Source organism: Daucus carota, chromosome 2 (assembly GCF_001625215.2).
Source record: "Daucus carota subsp. sativus chromosome 2, DH1 v3.0, whole genome shotgun sequence".
NCBI lineage: Eukaryota > Viridiplantae > Streptophyta > Magnoliopsida > Apiales > Apiaceae > Daucus > Daucus carota.
In genome coordinates, this window is record NC_030382.2 from 43,831,907 (window position 1) to 43,853,654 (window position 21,748).

Sequence of the window (21,748 nt, forward strand, 5' to 3'; positions counted from 1 at the left end):
TATCAGAAAATATCTATAAATTTATTAATCATATTCTAGTTCGACTAGAAATCTTTGATTTATCAAAAAATTTTCAATGAATCTCTAATAAATTTTGAATCTCAAGATCGGTTGCCTGACTTCGTGCAAAATACTAATATTAAATCAGTTTTAATGTTACGGTTTTTCTAGTATATGCTTATGGGCACATGCTAAGCACTAATATTCACAAGTTTGACTCATTTTGATTTGTTGTTGTTTCTTAATAATGGTAAACCCTCTGCATATACAATAATCATACAAATCAAAATCTCTAAAAACGTATAAAATTTCGCGCTTAGTACCCCTTCATGTTATTGAACCACCATGCTTTGGTTCCTTTTTGTTTAATTCGACGGAGTTAACGAACAACATGAACCGTTGACCATCTTACGATTCCGATAGCCGCCATGCCTGATTTATTTAATGCATATGGACGGTTTTTTTTTTTACATCGGAATCCACCGTCGCTACTATTACTGCTGGTTTTTTTAAAACCGCTTGCACTAATATTGCAGTAAATAAAACATTAGAATTTTATCTATTTTTTAGATATCTTATGACCTAATTATAAATTATTATACCTGCAATAAATATGAGATTATAATAATACAGTTATTAAAAGTAAGCTGTAACGGAATATCTTTCGTTGCAATAACAATACAAAAATTACATTTTTAAAATATTGGTGCTGGGGCCTGGGATTGGGTCTGAGCTTGAGGGAAACATAGTCAAAACCGACTTGGAATATATAGACAGAAAATTATTCCAAAGACGGGCTGTTGTTTTGTCCCTTTCCTTCCACTTATCTATATCAATAGCTCGCACAGGCCCGTCTTTTGTGGATAACCCTCACTCGTTTCCTTTCAACATCATCTTTTACAATGCATTCAGAGTTCGAGTTATAATTAAATAAAGTAATATAATATTTGCTAATTCGAGATTAATTTACCAAACATATTTAAACAGGAAGAAATAAATGCATGTGAAGAAAGAGAATTATTGCAACTTACAAAGTTGGTCTACAAATTTTATTTTAGATCAACTTGTACTACTGTTGCATGATTAACTGGCATACACGAGACAATTTGAAAAATAATGATTATAAAATAAATTTTGATCCAGAAATAACATTTCCCGAAATTAATTATTCACATTTATTAGAAACGGCAAGACTTTTCTTATACACGTGAAAGCACCCACTGGAGATTAATCAAAGTTCAAATCCCAGCTTCCACACACAACTCCACTCCTATATATAGCAGCAGCACTGTAAAATAGTGGAAATACATACAAGTAGCGGCAAAGTAGAGCTAGCTAAATCATGAAAATGAATAAGAAGATGGCTGGCTTGTTTATAAGCATCATGATGATGATGATAAGCCTTTCTAGTGGAAGTTCAGCAAGCAAAGCATTGGGAGTTTATGAGGTGAAGAGAGGCAACTTCTCAGCTAAATTTACCAACTGGGGAGCTACTCTCATCTCCCTCCTTGTTCCTGACAGATATGGTATGTCATACTCATATCCGACTAGGGCTGAGCATTCGGTTATCGGTTTTCGAAGTAAATTATAATATCGATATCTATACATAGGATCTTAAAATTTTGATGAAACTTGTGGTTTATGTATTGTTTTTCAGGAAATATGGCAGATGTTGCTCTTGGTTATCAGTCTGTTTACGAGTATACGGTACACATTTCTTCATATTTCAATACCTTTTTATCCATTAACTTAATTACATTACCCTACCATGCCTTATTTTTCTTCTTTGAATGGATAACGCCTCCTCCACTCCTGGCCATAGCTTTCCGAGTAATAGATGCTAATTTTTTTAATTTATATTTACGTTTTTTTTTTGTTATACGGATGACTGGATTTGGTGTCAGGATTTTATTTATATTTTTAAGTAAAATTTGATGCTTAAACCGTAAAAAAAGTGAAGGCAAGGATAACACCCGTATTGGAATCAGGAATAGAGATTAGTTGTGACGGAATTAGTGAATAATCAAAGTTATACTTTGTCTTTCACTATTTTTTCTGATTTTGTCGAGATGAGAAAATTAATTTTTTTAGTAATGTTTGAGGTTAGTCATGCTTTGGTTCCGCCACTCAGTATATGAACTTGCAATTATTTTGTAAAATGGAGAGCATTGACTTGCTATAAGTCGGAGAAATTACAAAGTGGGGAGCATGACTTGCTATTAGCAGTAGAAGTTCATGTTTTAAGTACTTAAAATTGGACATATCTAGGCTAATTGGGTATTACAGTCTTATGCAAGACAAGCCTCCCAATAGTTTTTCTGACTTGCCTTGGCCAAAGACAAATGTGCATTTCATAAGAATTCGAATGATTCGAGTTCGGCCAGAAACATTGATCATCACAATGAAGGATCCTGATCATTTTGAGTAACCGGCCTACTGGTGCAGTTGACTCCAGCGCGACTTGTAGTCGCTTTCCGAATTGGAATTCAGGCTAACCTCTTTAATTTTATATTTGTTTTCTTAACCTATTATGTACTTCCTGGAATCTTCTGGCGAACTAGACCGAGTTTAATACTAAGAGTATATGCTGCAGTTTAGTAATATATGCAAATAAGGTTACATATCCAACAAGTGATTTTGGGAGCACATGTCTTTTTAAATGCCAACTTATTGCTGTACAAGTTGATACCATTTATAACTTTACATATTGGCCCTGTTTGGAAGTTAGAGGTTTGGGGCAAAATGAGAGGTTTGAGGTGATTTAGAGGTTTGACCACTAGAATCCGCTAAAATTGGTGTTTGGTAGTTACTTAGCGGATTGAAATAGAGGTTTGGATCTAAAAAGCTAATTTTGAAAAAGCTATTTTGACGAGCTTTTTGGGTTAGCGGTTTGGATATGTGTCACAAAAAGCTCATCAAACAGCTATTTACCAAACAGTTTTACAACAAACCGCTAATTCAATCCGCTAGTCAAAACATCTATTTCGGTCAGTTAGTCAAAATATCTAATTCAATCCGCTAACAGCTAACCGCTAACAGATAATTCCCGGGCCATGGTATCAATTAGTTTACTATCATAATTAAGTGCCAGAACTTTGAAGCTGACAACTAACTAGTCCAACAACCATGATCAGTTGTAATATTCATTACAAAGTTTAGTTAAATGTTAATCAACTAAATAGTGCCACTAATACTCTTGGAATCCATGTTACAACAGTGTTGATTGACGTTTGGGATTAATGATCTGTTGCAGAATGATACATCCTACTTCGGTTCAATTGTCGGACGGGTAGCTAACCGGATTGGAGGAGCTCAATTTACTATTGATGGAATTCATTACAAGCTCAAACCTAATGAAAAGAATAACATGTTACATGGTAATCAACTGCTTCTTTTTAGTACTACTACAATTACTATTATTAACGTTTCCAAGGAAAAGCACTTCAAATCGAGAGTACAAAATGACGTTTCTTGTTCTGCACAAGTAGTCTGTCATTTCCGGCCAAGATGATGGTGTTCTTTAAGAAAAATGTTGTAATTACTAATTAGATGGATATATACAACTCTTAGAAACAAGTCCGAGTTTGAACTTCTTCTGATCATTGCCTTTTTTCAGAGATTAGAATTAATATTTGACTGAGTTATCTGAATCAATATATTGATACCTGTAAATAATTTTCAGGCGGAGTAATAGGATTCAGTGATGTTTTATGGAAGGTAACAAAGCATGAGAGTGACAGAATTTCATTCTCTTATCACAGTTGCGATGGTGAAGAAGGTGATCACAAATAGGCAATCTTTCTGAAAGTCTTATTTATATTCTTTTTGAACCTTAAAATTTAAGTTAATAGTGACATATAAAAAATTCTAGACTATACGCATGATAAAATTATTATATCTACTGTACAGGATTCCCGGGGGATCTTGAAGTTTCGGTTTCATATGCAATTGTTGCACCATATGTACTTAGCATTAGAATGAGAGCAAAATCGCTAAACAAGGCAACTCCAGTGAATCTAGCACAGCATACTTACTGGAACATTGGAGGCCACAACTCTGGTGACGTTTTATCTGACGTGATCCAGATATATGGATCTCAATATACGCCCACAGACGATAATCTCATCCCCACAGGGAAACTTGTATCCGTCAAGGGCACACCATATGATTTCCTTGAACCCCAGACCATTGGAAGCAGGATAGCCCAGTTGCTACCACTTAGAGGCTATGATATGAATTATGTACTTGACGGAGGCAAGAAAATGAAGCTTGCCGCGAGAGTGTACAATGAGAAAAGTGGGAGGGTAATGGAGCTATCAACCAATGTACCAGGATTGCAGTTTTATACTGCTAATTATGTACAAAACGTGACTGGAAAAGGCGGGTTTGTGTATCAACCCCATTCGGCTTTGTGTTTGGAGAGTCAAGGGTTCCCTGATTCAGTAAATCACCCAAACTTCCCTTCACAGATTGTTAGGCCTGGAAAGACATACAAGCACAACATGGTGTTTACATTTTCGACGAGGTGAGAAGTGGCGTAAAAGCAGTGTCATATTTGTTTTAGTTTGTTTCTTGCTCCTGTACTAGCACCGGTTTTCCAGAATTCTGCCCTTTTATCTGTTTATCCTACCCGGGAGATTGTAATGCATTGGTTGGCTGGCTGGTTTGAGATGCTGAACATCACATCATGAAGATGTGTATTTTTTAGCCTTTCAAACCAGTTTAATTAGCCAAATTCCTTCAACATGTAATCAGCTGGAAGCCGCATTACAATTTACAACCAATTAATCAAATAATACTGAAGGTTTGTACTAAATTATGTGTACAAATTCCTTTATTCATTTCAGGAGGCGTTTGGTTCATGGTTAATGAGTCCGGTTAGCGGAAATCAGAATCTCATACCTATGTTGGTGTTTGAATTAGCAATAATGCATGGACTGAAAATCCTAATCCCACTTGGAGAGTAAATCATCACACTCCCCTTGAACCCAATCCTACTTGTAAGGTAAACTTACACTCCCCTTGAATACCCATTTTCATACCCCTCATTTCCAATTTCCGGTTCACATTCTCACTCATTTCCGGTTCACATTCTCACTCACAATCCAAACACCCCCTCAGCGTTGTCCGACTTGATACTCATCCACGTCTCCACTATAGAACCTTCAAGCTCTTACAGGAGAGGAAAGATGTCAGACTCCAAATACAGCTACAGCTACCATAAAAATATCTGGAATCCTATCTCTAGATAGTAACTGGCTATCTACATTTCAAATCTCTTCCTAACAGTAATTTGCATCACCTGTTTATATATCTTGGTCATATATTCATACACACTAATTTGCATCTATATGGTTTAAATACTAAACTAGCAATCTAGCATAGTTGCACGCCAAGTGAATACTCCAAAGATAAATTGTCTTTAACCAAAACCTTATGTCCAAACCAAAGGTGCTAAACACAAAGTATACCGGTTTTAATATCCCGACAAAGGATCTTTTTACCCAAACAAAAAACAACCTTCCATCACCCAGAAGAAAAATATATTGATTCCAAAAGCTACACTGCAAGTTTAAGCTTTGAGGAATCGTTTCCATTTTCTCGGGGATGACTGTGTATAACAGACTTACAAAAATGGTAAGCATAAAATCATTATTCCTCTGATAGCCTAGGAGGTTTTGGTGACCGAAGAGAATAGTTTTGGTGATATGGAGATGCATTCTGTCCATTTGGAATGGTGAGGCTCCGATTAACTTGCTTATTCTTGGGCACCAAACCTGCCTGTGACCTATTGCCATTTCTGGCATTTGGGTTGACGCCGCCTCGATCAGCCTGCATGCCCTGAAAGTAGGAGGAAGAACATGCCATGTCCTTGAGATCGGGTAGAGGCTTTAGAATCTGAACAACTTCACTCATCAGAGGTCTTGTTTTAGGGTCACGACTAAGGCAATGGGCAGCCAATTGAACAGTCTTCTGCGCACCTTTCAATGAAAAGCGACCATTGAGGCGAGGATCTACAAGTTTATAAAACTTTCTCCTGTCTACTAGGCAAGGTCTTGCCCACTCTACCAAGTTATGTTCCCCGTTTGGTCGGTGTTTGTCCATGGATCTTCGCCCAGTTAACATTTCAAGCAGAACAACACCAAAGCTGTAGACATCACTCTTTGAAGTCAAATGTCCTGGCAAAAAAATGGATCATATTAGCTCTCTCACGTCCAATATTCAGAACTAGAATTGGGTTGACCTCTATCGCTATGTAAACAACTGGAAAAGCACTAGTTCAAAGAGTTGAACATTTAATAATCAAGTATGCTATGAACACCCCCAATAGAGTTATACAAGTCAGCCGTCAAAAATTTAAATGGAACAAGTCCTATATGGAAGTCACATGAAATCAACCCCCCACTTTAAATGGATTTTCTAAAAAAATGAGCACTCATTCTGAAGTATAGTTTTAAGGCAAGTTTGAATACATAAATCAAGCAATTGAACATTTGATTATTCTAGCGACCTCACCACATACATCTGCTAAAAGGTTAATCAATTAATTGTACCAGAACATGCATGTCCATAAAAAATATCAGATATGTATGTTTCTCTTTCTTATAGTGATCTACTAGTTGTCTAGTTCTTAATTCCACACGCGTCAGATGGCCAATGAGTTTTTCTTCCATCTCGTTCCTAATCACCTAGGTATTTTGTGTCTTAAAAAGTAAAATACAGTCCAAGCCTGCATGTCCTTGCACAAGGAATTCACTTAACAAATCTAGATGAGTCAATTAAGCAAGTAATATACTTATATATCTTATAAAGTTCTAGTTCTCATGTCATTCTTTGAAGCATGGGGTCGGTAATAATAAACAAAGATAAGGTTGATTGTTGTTCACCTGTCATGACATATTCCGGAGCTGCATAGCCATAAGTTCCCATCACCCGAGTAGAAACATGGGTATTATCACCATCTGGACCATCTTTGGCTAGTCCAAAATCAGAAAGTTTGGCATTGTAATCCTGAAATAATAGTTTAAACATTTTAATTATATTTAGCAAAACAGACTGCAGTTTAAAATCAGAAAGTTTGAGCTGCATACTGCATCCAGCAAGATGTTCGATGATTTAAAGTCTCTATATATAACTGGCCTCTCAGCCTCCTCATGAAGAAAAGCAAGGCCAGTTGCTGCACCAAGAGCAATCTTCATCCTCACTGGCCAAGGAAGAGGTAGGGATCCTGCCACACAACACGCTTTTGTTATTCAGCATATTAATAACAAGGTAAGAAAAAAGATATCAGAGGCACATAATCCAGAAATCACCAATAGCACACAGTAAGATATAAAAATGTTTATAAGAAACTATATGAAATAAAAAAGAAAGATAAGAAAAATATTTTTGAGATAAGGAACCGAGTTGATAGCGCATTAAAGTTAGAAGAAAGGGGGTGGGGGGACGCTGCTTTTTTTAACATGAGTTATTAACTCTTCAAAAATGATTCTTTATATTCCTTGTGAAGCTCTGCTCATATGGTAATTAAGTAAAGATCCCGAGAATACATGAGATTCCTTAGTTTTTTTCACGTAATCTCCTGAATAACATCTTCTGGAAGAACAACTATTTCATCGGTCACCAGAATTTATAACCAGCATAAGGTAATGTAAGACAAGAAGACCGACACTTTGTCCCTGTTGTTCTACATTTTACTTTTTTTGTCTTTTATTAGAAATCAGGTTTGCCACTTAAGGGCCTAGAGGATTTATGGATGAATCATATTGAAGTCCTCATTCAGTTCCCTATATTCTGGGTGACAATTTGTCTTAAGAATAAATTGACGAACTTTGTGACAAGTCAATTTTACATACTTCTAAACAGGTGATTCTCCAAGCTTCCTCGCGGCATAAACTCATATACAAGTAGCCTTTTATCATCCTCAATGCAATAGCCATTCAACTTGACCAAATTAGGATGAAGGAGGTCACCAAGAAAGTTCACTTCAGCCTGACAAACAACTTTGTATAAGAAATGCATATAAAAAGGAAAAACCAAATGTAGCTATTAATATCCAGAAGAATAAACTAGTAGGATCTCATACCAGCCACTCCTTGTGACCCTGCAACCCATTATTATTTAGGGTTTTTACAGCAACAGTAAGCCCTGTGCCTGGTCTTACAGGCGTGGTTCCATGTTCGTTGATCCAACCTTTGAAAACACAGCCGAAACCACCCTCACCAAGTAGACTCTCGGGTCTGAAATTCCTTGTAGCTGACTTAAGTTCACTGAAAGAGAATTTTCGAAGTTTAGAGGAGATCTTCAATTCCTCACTTAAGTTAGGAGTGGATGGAGTACTTCCAGCATTGCTGGTTGTGGATGAGGACATAACAGGAACAACTGGTTGTTCTTTACATGTATCATTTTTAGCTTTGTTTTCTTCTGCAACAAGACCAAATTTATAAATGAAAAAGAATTAGATCATGCATCTTTTTGTTTGATTAGGAATCAATTCATTGACAGATTCCTAGTATCCCAACTTGAAACTTCATAGATATGCTACATATGGAAGAATTCATTGCCGCTTAATATTGCAATATATTCAGTGTATATGTATAGGTCATAAATATATATATCAAAACAAAGGGCACTAATAACAAAGTTGCAAGAAAATTAAAACATTCTTCTCAACAGAAAATATGGCGAGTACAAATAAAATGATCAACATTTAAGCATCAGTATTTCAAATGGGAATCAAAAGCTGTTGTACATGTAGAATCTGAGCACCCTTTTCAAAATAGATAGTGGATCAAAAGCTATTGCACAAGAAGCATTAGCCCATGGGATAAGTGAACTTGATGAACTAAACGTAGTGAATATTTAGAGCAAATAGGCCGGCCACCCCCCCCCCCCCCCCCCCCCCCCCCCAAACCGGCATATTAATACATCTTTAGTTACAATTTTAAAGTCAAACCAGAAGCTAACCATATTAAGAACCAAAGATACGGAGACCACATAGCTAACATATAATATTAACTTATAAACAGCAAAATCAGGAAACAATATCGAAGAAAAAACAATTCTGCATAATCACATTTGATAAATTATATAACACTATCCAGCACATGCTTCAACTTATCAGTTCAATAGAAAATTACCGCTTTGTATGGTGCCTCCATTTACTGAGCTATCTATTTTGGACCTTGAAGCTGAGCACCTTCCAAACAACCTAAATTTAAACCAACAACGAGCATTCACCGCATCATCCTCATCTATTTCCTTTGCTGCATCCTTCCTTTGGTTTGATTCTTTCGCAACCACGGTTCCCATTTTGGCAGCATCATGACTTAACCCCATTTTCCTCAATCCCTAATTCAGATACCTGTTTCATCACACAAAGTGCAAAGTATCAAACTTTTACCCAATACAATCTGCTTATCACAAATTATCCCAAACTTCTCAAACAAGGAAAAAAACCTGAAACCCCACACTAATAAAAGCCATTAAACAAACATCAGAATGCAAAATCACACATATACCATTACAAAAATTCCATTTTTAAACAAAACCCAACAAAGTACAAAATCCAAAGACCAAAAATTGAGTAGCAAAAGCCATTAAACAAACATCAGAATGCAAAATCACACATACACCATTACAAAAAATTCCATTTTTACACGAAACCCAACAAAGTACAAAATCCAAAGACCAAAAATTGGGTGGCAAATTAACAAATTGGGCATGATTAAAATCAAAAAAAGAACCAACCCATGTAGTAGATTATTATATACATATACATCAAATGAACTGAAATTCAGAAACCCTAGAAGCCAATCAAGAAAGATAAAAGATAATGTAGGCAAAACTCACCAGAGCTGAGTGTAGGACCAAACACAGAACATATGAAGAAAAGTGATCCTAAACAAAAGGGGTTTTCAAGAAAATAAAAGACTAGGACAAGAGTTGTTTTCGAGGCCAACCAAGAAGTAGAATAAAAACAAGGAGCAAGCTAGAGAGTGTGAGAGAATGTGTGTGTTTCTCTCTCCTCACACTCTCTCACTCTCTCTTTCTTTGGAGAGAGAAATATGGGTTTTTGTTTTTGCGTGAAAAGGTGTGATCTTTTTTCTTTAGTGCTCTTTCTTTGTCCCTCTATCCAATTAAAGAAAAAAAACACATGATAATAATTTTTCTCTCATTGTTACATTTCTTTAACGATGATTAGCAATCTTTTTCTAATCTACTCAGATACAGTAATCAGTTACTAAAATTGTCTTTTTAATCATATTTGTGATTCACCAAATTTGGTAAAAAAAAAAAGAAGTTGATTATGAATAATAATTGTGGTTTTATTTTAAAAACATTGAAATATGAAATAAACAAAAGGATAATATTAGAGATATCAAATTATGCAAAAAAAAGATATAAAATGATGCAACTCGTGTTTTCATTATTAATTTAAGAAAATTTTGAGGTTACACCCGTGGATATGTTATAATGTAATATCAATAACAGGAATAATGTGACCGTTTAAATTATAATCGGTAAAATTTTCAGAAACATGAATGATGTGAACGTTTAAATTGTAACGGATAAAATTAAGATATATTACTTTGTACCCGTTTTATATCTGATTCGATATCTTTAAAATTTTCCTAAATAAAATAATTATCAAAGTGAAATAAAATGTTTGAAAAGTACTGATTATTTACTGAGACATAAAATACCATCAACAATTGACTGCAATAATCGATTATCGATTGGCTTAAACCCGGACCCCTCTATTTATTAATCCACTGTGATGTTAACGCATAAATTTACTCTTCATAAAAAACAAAACGGATACTAGGCCTCTTGTGTATGAGTAAAATGTCACGAATGGGGGATCATTTTTAATAACATTTTGGAGGGAAATTCGGTTATAAAGAGAATGGCTGGTAGTTGGTAGGAGTTAGCTTGTTGTTGACCATTTCTGTGTTCTCTCTCTATCTCTTTCTCTCTGTACTCTCTCTGCAACTCTGTATCTCACAGTTGTTGTACTGGAACTCTTGTAAACTTCATATTGTTAATACAAAATAGACCATTTTTCATAGTTTCAATCCTAACAAGTGGTATCAGCGCTCGTTCGTCTTCGGAAATGGCGTCAACTACTCGTTCTAAAAATCATGATGATTCGTGGAAAGACATGGAATCCAGAATTCATGAGGTGCAGAACTCTTGTTTTAAGATGATTGAGACAACGAATTTGTCTATGGAATCGAAGATTCTTGGCAAGATTGATCAATTGGTGACTCTAGTCACGCAATGTGATGCCAAGATTGAGTCCTACAATGCTACAATGGATGATCGGATTAATCACCGGATTCAGGGGGTGCTGCTTAAAAAAAGGGGTGGGCATGACAATGGGTTCGATCGAGCTTCTTCATTGTTGCAGACTCCTAATAGTCAGCAGGATAAAGGATCGCGTGATAAGGGGAATAGAAATCAGTTGTATCAGCCTCGGGTTGATTTGCAGAATTTCCATGGAGAAGATCCAAGATCTTGGTTGCGGAAATGTAATAAGTTTTTCACTATTAATCAGGTACATGACTCTCTTAAGGTTGATTACATTGAAATGTTTTTGGAGGGTAGGGCTGAGATTTGGTTTCAGAGTCTTAAGTTGGTGCAAGAATCTGTTTCTTGGGTGCAATTTTGTGAGGCTTTAACTAAACGTTTTGGTAAGAAAGGAGGGTTAGATGAACAAGAGGAGTTCAATAAACTAGTACAGACTTCTTCTGTAATCGAGTATATAGAGAAGTTTGAAGAATTGAAAGCTGTGTTGTTAAGTAGAAATCCACATTTGGATGAGAAATACTTCATATCTAGTTTCATTTCAGGCCTTAAAATGGAATTAAAACCTATGGTCAGATTGATGAAACCAATGACCCTTATGGATGCTGTAGAAATTGCACAATACCAAGAGCAAACTGTTGAGATAATGTGCAAGAAAAGTGAGGTTAAGAAGTCAGTAGTAAGTATCAATACCAAGTGGTCCACAAATGATAAGAAAGGGGAAACTAATGTGGTGGCTGAAAAGAAGGAAGGAGAATCAGTGAAAGATAAGTTCAAGAAGATTTCTCCAGAGGAGTTTCAGTATAGGAGGAATAACCATTTGTGTTATAAGTGTGGGGAGAAATATAACCAGGGACACCAATGTAAGAATCAACAGTATACTTATATGTTGATGGAGGAAGGAGAGAAGGATTTTTTGGAGGAAATGATTGAAGAAGGGGAGGAGGGAACAGTGGAGGAAGTGTCTCTGAATGCTTTGTCTGCAAAAATTGACAGGAAAACTATTAATTTGGAGGGATGTATGAGAGGAGAAAAGGTACATATGCTGGTAGACACTGGTAGCACCATGACCTTTATTAACAGTAAATTGTTGGAGAGAATGAATGTGGAGAAGATGAGTTGTGACACCATAACTGTCAAATTAGCAGATGGCAGAACTGTCAGAAGTAATTTTTATGTGCCCAGAGTTAAATGGAAAATTCAGCAATATGAGTTTACATTTGATATGAGAATTATTGAGATTTCTGGATGGGATGTAATTTTGGGAGTGGACTGGATGGAGCAATACAGTCCAATTCTATTTGATTTTAAGAAGTTATATCTGAAGTTAAATGCAGATGATGAGAAGGGGGGACAGATGATGTTAAATGGCAGGGTGGAGGAAGCAAGCTTGGAATTGGTCAGAGGGAAAGAGTTGAAAGTGTTGAATAAAAAATTAGCACAACAAAACTTAAAGGAAGGCCTCTGTAGCATTGACAAGGACAAGAGCTTGCCAGAAGACATAAAAAGCTTAATACAGAAGTATGAAAGAGTATTTGCAGTACCTACAAATCTGCCTCCATCCAGACCTGTGGACCATGCTATTCCTTTACAGCAAAGTTCAAACCCTTTCAAATTAAAGCCTTATCGATATCCACATTCTCAGAAGACTGAGATAGAAAATCAGGTGCAGCAAATGCTTGACAGTGGCATTATTAAGACAAGTAACAGTCCTTTTGCATCACATGTAATTCTGGTAAAGAAAAAGGATGATACATGGCGTTTTTGTGTGGATTACAGGCATCTGAACAAGCTGACAATTAAAGATAAGTTTCCCATACCTAATATTGATGAATTATTAGATGAATTGTATGGTGCAACTTTGTTTACTAAGTTAGACCTTAGGTCTGGCTATCATCAGATATTAGTCAAGCCTTCTGATACATACAAGACAGCATTTCAGACACATCATGGACATTTTGAGTTCATTGTTATGCCTTTTGGTTTAACTAACGCACCAGCTACTTTTCAAGCACTTATGAATCAAGTTTTTAAACCATTTTTAAGGAAGTTTGTACTGGTTTTCTTTGATGACATACTAGTGTATAGTACTGATATGGAGAGCCATCTGCAACAACTGAAAATAGTGCTTAAATTGTTGCAGGAAAATACACTGTATGCTAAGCAGTCCAAGTGTGTTTTTGCTACAAAATCAGTTGAATATTTGGGTCATATTATATCAAGCAGTGGAGTATGGATCCAGCCAAAATAGAGAGCATCATGTCTTGGCCTGTACCTGATTCAGTAAAAACTTTGAGAGCATTTTTGGGATTATCAGGGTACTACAGACGTTTTATTAAAGGGTATGGAATAATGACTAGGCCATTGACTGATTTGCTGAGGAAGGAGAATTTCCATTGGGGAAAGGAGGAAACTACAGTGTTTGAATGATTGAAAAAGGCACTGTGTGAGGCACCTGTGTTGGCCATGCCAAATTTTAAATTACCCTTTGTGGTGGAGACAGATGCATGTGCTACTGGCATGGGAGCTGTACTTATGCAGCAAGGACAGCCCATATCTTATTTGAGTAAAGTTTTTAATAAGAGAAACATGGGTTTTTCAGTTTATGAAAAGGAGTTGCTAGCATTAGTTTTAGCAGTAACAAAGTGGAGACATTACCTGGTGGGGCACCATTTTATCATAAAAACTGATCACCAATCTCTTAAGTACTTATTGGAGCAACATTTGCATACTTCATTACAGTACAAGTGGTTGTCCAAGTTGCTAGGTTTGGATTATGAAATACAGTACAAAAAAGGGGTTGAAAATGTGGCTGCAGACGCTTTGTCTAGGGTGATCAGTCCAGCTGTGCATGAGAAAGAGGTTACTGTAGTTGGGGAGGTCAATGTAATAACAGAATTAAAGCCTGTTTGGTTGCAGCAAGTTATGGACAGCTACAGTGAAGATGAGGAGTGTCAACAGATTATTTCCAAAATCTTATTGGAAACTGACAGTAATGTGCAGTCTGAGTACCAATATGTTCAAGGTATTTTGAAGAAACAAGGGAAGGTTTATCTGGGAAAGGGAGGTCATGTGAGGGAGCAAGTGATTAAATCACTACATAAGTCTGCGTTGGGTGGCCATTCAGGGCAAACGGCTTGCTTACAGAGACTCAAACTAGTTTTTTTCTGGCCAAAAATGAAGAATGATGTAGTGGAATGGATACAACAGTGTGAGGTGTGTCAAAGACATAAAAGTGAGCATATAATGTCACCTGGACTCTTACAACCTCTGGAGATTCCCAATGTTCCTTGGCAACATATAGCCATGGATTTTGTGAAGAAACTTCCTTTATCAGATGGGGCTGATACAGTGTTAGTGGTGATTGATCGTTTATCCAAATATGGTCATTTCATACCATTAAAACACCCTTTTAATGCAGAGGAAGTTGCAAATGTATTCCTGGATAACATATTCAAGTTGCATGGCCTGCCAGATACAATTGTGTGTGACAGAGACAAGATTTTTACTAGTCGATTCTGGACTTCTATTCTGGAAAAGCTGGGAGTACAAATCAATTTCACTTCAGCATACCATCCTCAAAGTGATGGGCAAACAGAGAGATTGAATCAATGTTTGGAAGCTTACTTGAGATGTTTTTCAGGGGACAAGCCTAACACCTGGAAGCATTGGCTGGCAATGGCGGAATATTGGTACAATACTTCGTTTCAGAGCAGTGCTGGAGTAACTCCACATGAGGTGTTATATGGAGTTAAACCAGTTCCATTAAATCTGGGACTTTTACATGACATGGTGATACCTGTTGCTCAAAACTTACTGGTACAAAGGGAACAAGTTTTAAGTCAGCTCAAGAACAGTTTGGTTAAAGCTCAACATAGAATGAAATTCTATGCTGATGAGAGAAGGACAAAGAGAGTATTTGCTAAAGGAGACTGGGTTTTTCTCAAGCTACAGCCATATAGGCAGAAGTCTGTAGCTACAAGAACAACTATGAAACTTGCTGCTAAGTTTTACGGGCCCTTTCAAGTGGAGGAGAAGATTGGGAGCGTAGCTTACAAACTTAAACTGCCTGCTCATTCAAAAATTCACCCTGTGTTCCATGTTTCATTGTTAAAGAAATATGTGGGAAATAATCCAATTACTGCAGAAGAAATTCCAGACTATGATCAAGATGAGGAAGTTAGTCTGGTTCCGGATAAAGTGTTGCAGAGAAGGCAAGTTCTCAGAAATGGAGAGAGCATTTTACAGTGGTTAATTCAGTGGAAGGATAAGGATAAATCTGAGGCTTCTTGGGAGGATTATAGTTTCATTTGCAATCAGTTTCCACAGTTCAGAGCTTAGGACAACAAGCTTGAGGACAAGCTTGAAATTAAGGAGGGGAATTTGTCACGAATGGGGGATCATTTTTAATAACATTTTGGAGGAAAATTCGGTTATAAAGAGAATGGCTGGTAGTTGGTAGGAGTTAGCTTGTTGTTGACCATTTCTGTGTTCTCTCTCTATCTCTTTCTCTCTGTACTCTCTCTGCAACTCTGTATCTCAGAGTTGTTGTACTGGAACTCTTGTAAACTTCATATTGTTAATACAAAATAGACCATTTTTCATAGTTTCAATCCTAACATAAAACCGAGGAGGCCCAAATGAAGCGTTCTTTTGTGGGCTGGGTCAGCAATACTCCATTATGAGCCCATATGTTAGTTATCTCGAATAGCTGACAACGGATGCATTCAAGCTGAAAAAACAGTACATATACGAATCGCACCGATTACTTGCCGCTATGCAGCATCAAGAAATATTGGGCCGGTCTCTTTCTAGTGACTACTATTTCTTAGGGATTTTCTCGTATGTACCTGGCATAATACTCGCTCCATCCATTTCATATTATATATGTATTTTTTTATTGTGTCCTTTTTCATTATCGTAAGGTCCCATTCACTACATTTTGACTGATAATTAAAATGAAATTATTAGTTATCTTTAAAAATTGAAAAATACATTTTAAAGTAGATTGGATCTATTTTTTAATGACATAAATTTTAAAATTTTAATAAATATATAATTTATGTAATTTGCCGTCAAAATTCGGTCAATTTGACTATGAAATAGTCAAAATAAGACAAATAATATGAGATGAAGAGAGTAATAATTATTTATTTATTTAGATATAATTTTATTTTTTATTTTTTAAAAAAATTCTATTGCTTGTCTATGAGCATACAATAACAACTAATTCTTTATTTAAAAGACAAATTTGTATTGATGAAAGTTTTTTATACATATGGAGACCAACATTACTGATAAGAATGAACCCTAGTTACTGGATTACGGTTCTGAAAACAGAACGAGTCAAATTAACTGGTTTTAAGTGAGAATTTGATCCATGAACACTTTAGGCATATAACTCAAGATGCATGGAACACATATCTATATAATTTACTTTTTAATTTTCTTTTTTATAATAAAAATTTTATTTACAAATTAAAATTTTGAAGTATAAAATAGATACTATACTGCAGCTTAGAGTATGTGCCCAAACTTTTTCTGAAGAATTGCAGGTAAGTTAATGCTGTGTTGGATAAACTAGGGTACTTGCTGGTCAACTACTGAAACCAGCATTTTATATATTTTTACATTTACCGCTAATTTTCTCGCAACATACATGAGTTTAATTTCACTTTTATATAAAACAAAAATTTGAATTTATATTATACAAATTATGAGTAAAATAAAGTCAATAGTAGCTAACTGGGGGCTACTTTTCTCTTTTAGAACACTTGTATGTCTCCTAGCTCCCAGAGGTTGAGCGAGAATCCCAAGGTGAAGCCATGCATGAGTTTCACGTCTAAGTATTATTCCACGCATTTCATACTTAGTATTGGTCCATATTTTCCAAGTCATCACGCTAGCTAACAGCGACTCTTGTTAACTTACAGCGACTGATCTCCCAAGAACTAGCCTGATCACCTATTCACCCATGCTACCGAATTTAAACAGCTTTAAATGGAGCCCCCAAGCTTCTTTTGTGCTAAAGATGTCAAGTTAGTGCACATAGTTGATTTCCAGTTGTTCTACGTTCGTAATAGTAGTGGTGCTTCTTTTAGATCTTTGTACAACTGCCTTTAGTGTACTAGCAAGGAAGCTAGATATTATTTCTCAAAGAGTAAGATGTGTTTGGACGAAGGTTGGGAATGTAAATCGGAAATGAGTATGGAAAAATAAAGGATGGAAATGTACGATTTAACTACCTGATAAGAATGGGCTCCATTGCATACAACAAAATACCTAGCCAATACTTATGCATGGGATTGAGATTCCGTCGATTTCCGTTAACTGAACTCATTAATCATGAAGTAAATATATGCTGTAATATTATTCGCAGAGAAAGCCAGGTATTACACAAAATGCAAAAGTAAAAGGAATGATTTGAAATTCTTAATTCACATTATTATTATTATTATTATTATTATTATTGAATAAGCATCTGTTCTGAAATGAAAGTAAAAAAATACTAGTGCAGTAGCAGACTAGCAGAAGAGAAATCTGGATATAGAGACAGTGGATCACATGGATTCTTTATGAAACACAGTCTGACACTGACCTGAGCACGAAAGATGAATAGATAGTGAGATGAGGATCTAGTTAAATAGACAAATAAAATGTCATTTTCAAAGAAAATGACCCCGCCCCTTCTAAAGAAAACACTCAACACCACCCTTTGTTTTTATTCATAACCCTTCTCTTTGGACTCTTCTTCTCTTGGAATTTGTGCTTTCGATTCTTCCTATCCCTTTCTCCCACTTCCACCCTCTTTTCCATCTTTCACCGTTTTAGATTTTAGCCTATCCTCATAGATTTCCAAACCCCCTTTCTCATCTTTATACATTTATAGTCCTGTCAACACCTCACATGGTCCGTATTATAATATGGGTTTTTATAGTATGCTCATGGCACACACTAATCACAAAATTTTACATGTTTGAAAGATTTTTATTAACTCTCATATCTTAATAACGGTAGACCCCCTGCATATACAACCACCACACTAATCAAAATATACCAACATATAAAATTCCGTGCTTAGCATGTTTTCATGGGCACACAGCAGACAAACCCTTATAATATATCATATGGCACTTGCTAAACACAAAATTTAACAAAAATAATAAACTTTAAGGCAAAATTTTAAAACCACCTTGAGATACTGTGATGTTGATGACTGATCTGCAGTACCCAATTAAGCTTTTATTCATGATTATACAAGGGTTCAAGAGAAAGAGAATCTCATTTATTTATTTTTATTTAGATGTTAGTGATTAATTAATTGCATAAATTTGAGATGATGGGCCATGCCAGAGCACAAGACCCATTCAGTGGCAAATGTTACGCAGACATGTCACATGTAGCTTCAAGCCTTTTCTATGCTACGATATGATTGTTATTGTGATTATTCTACTATATTTTCCCCAAGTGGTCCAACCGATTCGCAACGATATATTATTGTTTCTCACAAATGTGGGAATATTCATAATATAATACATTCAAAATACTAAGCCGCCCAATTCAGCGTTCGCTAGATCAACATGCAATTTAGATCCAGTGTTGATCTGTACATAGGAGGAAACTAAGATGGAAAATGCATTGCATGCGTTATAATTTACTTGATTAATTATATGTCGGATTCGATTCGATTAAAAATGTCATGAAATGACGGTGATGATCAATGAAAATTTTGATGCTGCTCAGGCCATGGCCAGAAACCAGGGTGATCGTCGATGCCATTGAACATGGTGCAGAAGGTTTCGTCGGGGACTGTTGGATTGAGTCTCTGATGAGAATGCAGAAGGTCCGGCGTGGATGATGAACTTTGGAGGAATACTTGAGTTGGACCTGTGGAATGCAGAATGTTTTACAAAATTAGCCAGGTCCAGGATTTGGAGTTGATTACTGAAAAATTGAATGATGGATGATTGAAAATCACAGATCCTAGCAAGTACTAGAATTAATAAGAATTAAATATTAATTGTTGTTTTGTTGAATTCATTTAATTTACTTACCTGTGGTAGTGTGGACATGATCACAACTGTTTTCACTTCCATTACTCCAAGAGCCTTCATGAGTTTCTTTGTTGAGGTTGATAGTCCTGTTCTCAGTGCCTGATTCTCTACCTTGAAGTGCCATCAACTGCAATTCCAATTAATAAGTATGAGAGTATTTATTACTTCTAAATATAAGGTGGATCATCCCTCATTTATAATTCTCTTTCTTTCAAATAATACATTAAATAAAGTCATTTAGAAAATAGAAACTAAGAGAACTAGAAAGAATTAGATAATTTGAGGAGCAAGTTATACAATGTACCTATGCATGGTAATTTCATAGCTAATGCTTAATGAAAATAGATGTAAAATTGTGTAATAATTAGATGAAATAATAAAGAAAGTATTTTAATTATAGATCCAAGTTACCTCTCCATGGAGTTTTTTGTTTTCAGACTTGAGGGAATCGTTATCAGCCTTAAGAGCATCGAATTGTCTCTTGAGAATGTCATAGTCTCTCTCTAATTGCTTAGTCTTCCAGCGAGCCCTCCTGTTCTGGAACCATATTGCGATTTGTCGAGGCTGGAGTCCTAGAGCTCTGGCCAGCTGCATTTTCCTCTCCGGCTCCAGCTTGTTACCCAACTCAAAGCTCTTCTCGAGTGCCTTCACCTGTTCTAAGTTAAGCCTCCTCTTCTTCTCTCCCAGTGACTGTGATCCGTCGTCTGACATCTCATCCTCTCCTCTCACTTCTTCACACCTCTCCATTCCTGTGAACGACATCGATCTTCCCATCATCATTGGTGAAACACCTGCAGATCATGCTTTGTGTTAGAGAGAGAGAGGGAGGGAGGGAGAGAGAGAGGGAGAGAGGGAGAGAGAGAGGGAGGGAGGGAGGGAGGGAGAGAGAGGGAGAGAGGGAGAGGGAGAGGGGGAGAGGGAGAGGGAGGGAGAGAGAGGGGAGAGAGAGAGAGAGAGAAAGAGAGAGAGAGGGAGAGGGAGGGAGAGAGAGAGGGAGCACCAACCTTGATAATCCTGGGGAGAGATGGAATTGGGATCATGATAGGGTTGAAACATATTGGTCTCAGCTGGGAGCTGGAAAGACATATCGCTGAAAATCATATATCATATATCAGATATATGATGCCGAATCTCTTGATGAGCTTAATTTTCCCGTTTCAGGGTTTGTGAATTGTATTGGCGTTTTGTAGTTTGGCTCTTATGGTGATGGCTTATTCCTAGATCTTACGGAGAAACAAAAGTTGAACATGGGTGTCAAGCAGCAGCACTGGAAAACAGCGATATTATGTTGGTGTGAGAGAGAAACCTTTATATACATATAAACAGCTAGATACACATTTTCTATAATATTATCACTGGTTTACAAATCTACTGCGATATTCTTATCATCATGCTGCACAGTGCACATAAGCGAAATGCTTATATTGACGGTAAATTTTTTTACAAATATTTATATATTAAATCGATGTATAATTGCACTACAAATACACTTTAAAATAGGGGTGTGCCCTATGATCTTTTTTCTTTAAAATCGTTGATCAACCGTACATGCGATTTGATAAAATACATAGGATCACAATTGGACCGCGTAACATTAAAATTACATGAATCATCTCATAAAATGTGGTGCTAGATTCGCCATGCATGACAGTGTCATGTGATATGACTCTCGAGAAAACCGGTTGCAAATAAGTGGAACTCGACATCAGAAATTAGTTGATGTAATTGATTAATTTCCACATGTATTGCAAAGACATCTAATAAGAAAATTTGGATTAAGGGGTTCTTTAGAATTGCTTCTCGCAAATGTCAAAAAATATTTAACCCCCTCATTATATTCATAATCCGTAATTCCATAATCATTGCGAATAATATCCATATCACTTTCAATATGCATATAAACAAAAATACATACTAACACAAATAAAACACATATAAATATTGAAGAATAAGTAAAGATTTACCATATATATGCTTACATTGATTGGAGTGATGATCGTTGTTTTTATATCATATTTTTTGTGAAATCATAAAGAAAATTATGTTGCTTTGGCAGAAAAGTGAAGTTTAGAGAGAAGAAAGGAGGACAGCAGCTGATGGCCGATTATTCAGACTAACTTACGACGGACACAGAAAGCATACCATCATAAGTTCATTTAAATTTTGCAACGGTCAATTTAAATGTGTTTGCTGACATTCATTACGATTGGTAAATTAAAAATTTTAAATTCATAGAATTGACGATGGACCATGTTCTGTCCGTCGTAAGCTCTAGTAAAACGACGTCGGTGTGAGAATTGATATTTTTTTTGATTTTTTTTAAAATTAGGAAAAAATATTTTAATATGCTATTTTATGATTCGTCATAACAACTTACGACGGAA

General features: G+C 36.1%; 4 protein-coding genes across 4 annotated transcripts; 2 read left to right on the top strand and 2 right to left on the bottom strand.

Moving 5' to 3' along the window:
- Positions 1–1,171: 1,171 nt before the first annotated feature.
- Positions 1,172–4,846, top strand: LOC108209124 (uncharacterized). Its single transcript, XM_017379874.2, has 5 exons — positions 1,172–1,526; positions 1,658–1,707; positions 3,254–3,377; positions 3,683–3,778; positions 3,910–4,846. The coding sequence occupies exons 1-5, from the start codon at positions 1,343–1,345 to the stop codon at positions 4,527–4,529; spliced, it is 1,074 nt and encodes a 357-aa protein (XP_017235363.1). The 5' UTR covers positions 1,172–1,342; the 3' UTR covers positions 4,530–4,846.
- A 555-nt stretch (positions 4,847–5,401) lies between these two features.
- On the bottom strand, positions 5,402–10,111 carry LOC108209123 (serine/threonine-protein kinase PBL34). Its single transcript, XM_017379873.2, has 7 exons — positions 9,853–10,111; positions 9,141–9,364; positions 8,087–8,424; positions 7,857–7,992; positions 7,092–7,228; positions 6,888–7,011; positions 5,402–6,179 (listed from the first exon to the last, which is right to left on the bottom strand). The coding sequence occupies exons 2-7, from the start codon at positions 9,337–9,339 to the stop codon at positions 5,653–5,655; spliced, it is 1,461 nt and encodes a 486-aa protein (XP_017235362.1). The 5' UTR covers positions 9,340–9,364; positions 9,853–10,111; the 3' UTR covers positions 5,402–5,652.
- A 1,005-nt stretch (positions 10,112–11,116) lies between these two features.
- LOC108207610 (uncharacterized) lies at positions 11,117–13,561 on the top strand. The gene has a single exon (XM_064086901.1). The coding sequence runs from the start codon at positions 11,117–11,119 to the stop codon at positions 13,559–13,561; it is 2,445 nt and encodes an 814-aa protein (XP_063942971.1).
- Positions 13,562–18,778: 5,217 nt separating this feature from the next.
- Positions 18,779–20,721, bottom strand: LOC108206390 (homeobox-leucine zipper protein HAT7). The gene is made up of 4 exons (XM_017376672.2): positions 20,369–20,721; positions 19,776–20,155; positions 19,365–19,491; positions 18,779–19,197 (listed from the first exon to the last, which is right to left on the bottom strand). Exons 1-4 carry the CDS (start codon positions 20,463–20,465, stop codon positions 19,028–19,030), a joined length of 774 nt encoding a protein of 257 aa, XP_017232161.2. The 5' UTR covers positions 20,466–20,721; the 3' UTR covers positions 18,779–19,027.
- Positions 20,722–21,748: the final 1,027 nt, after the last annotated feature.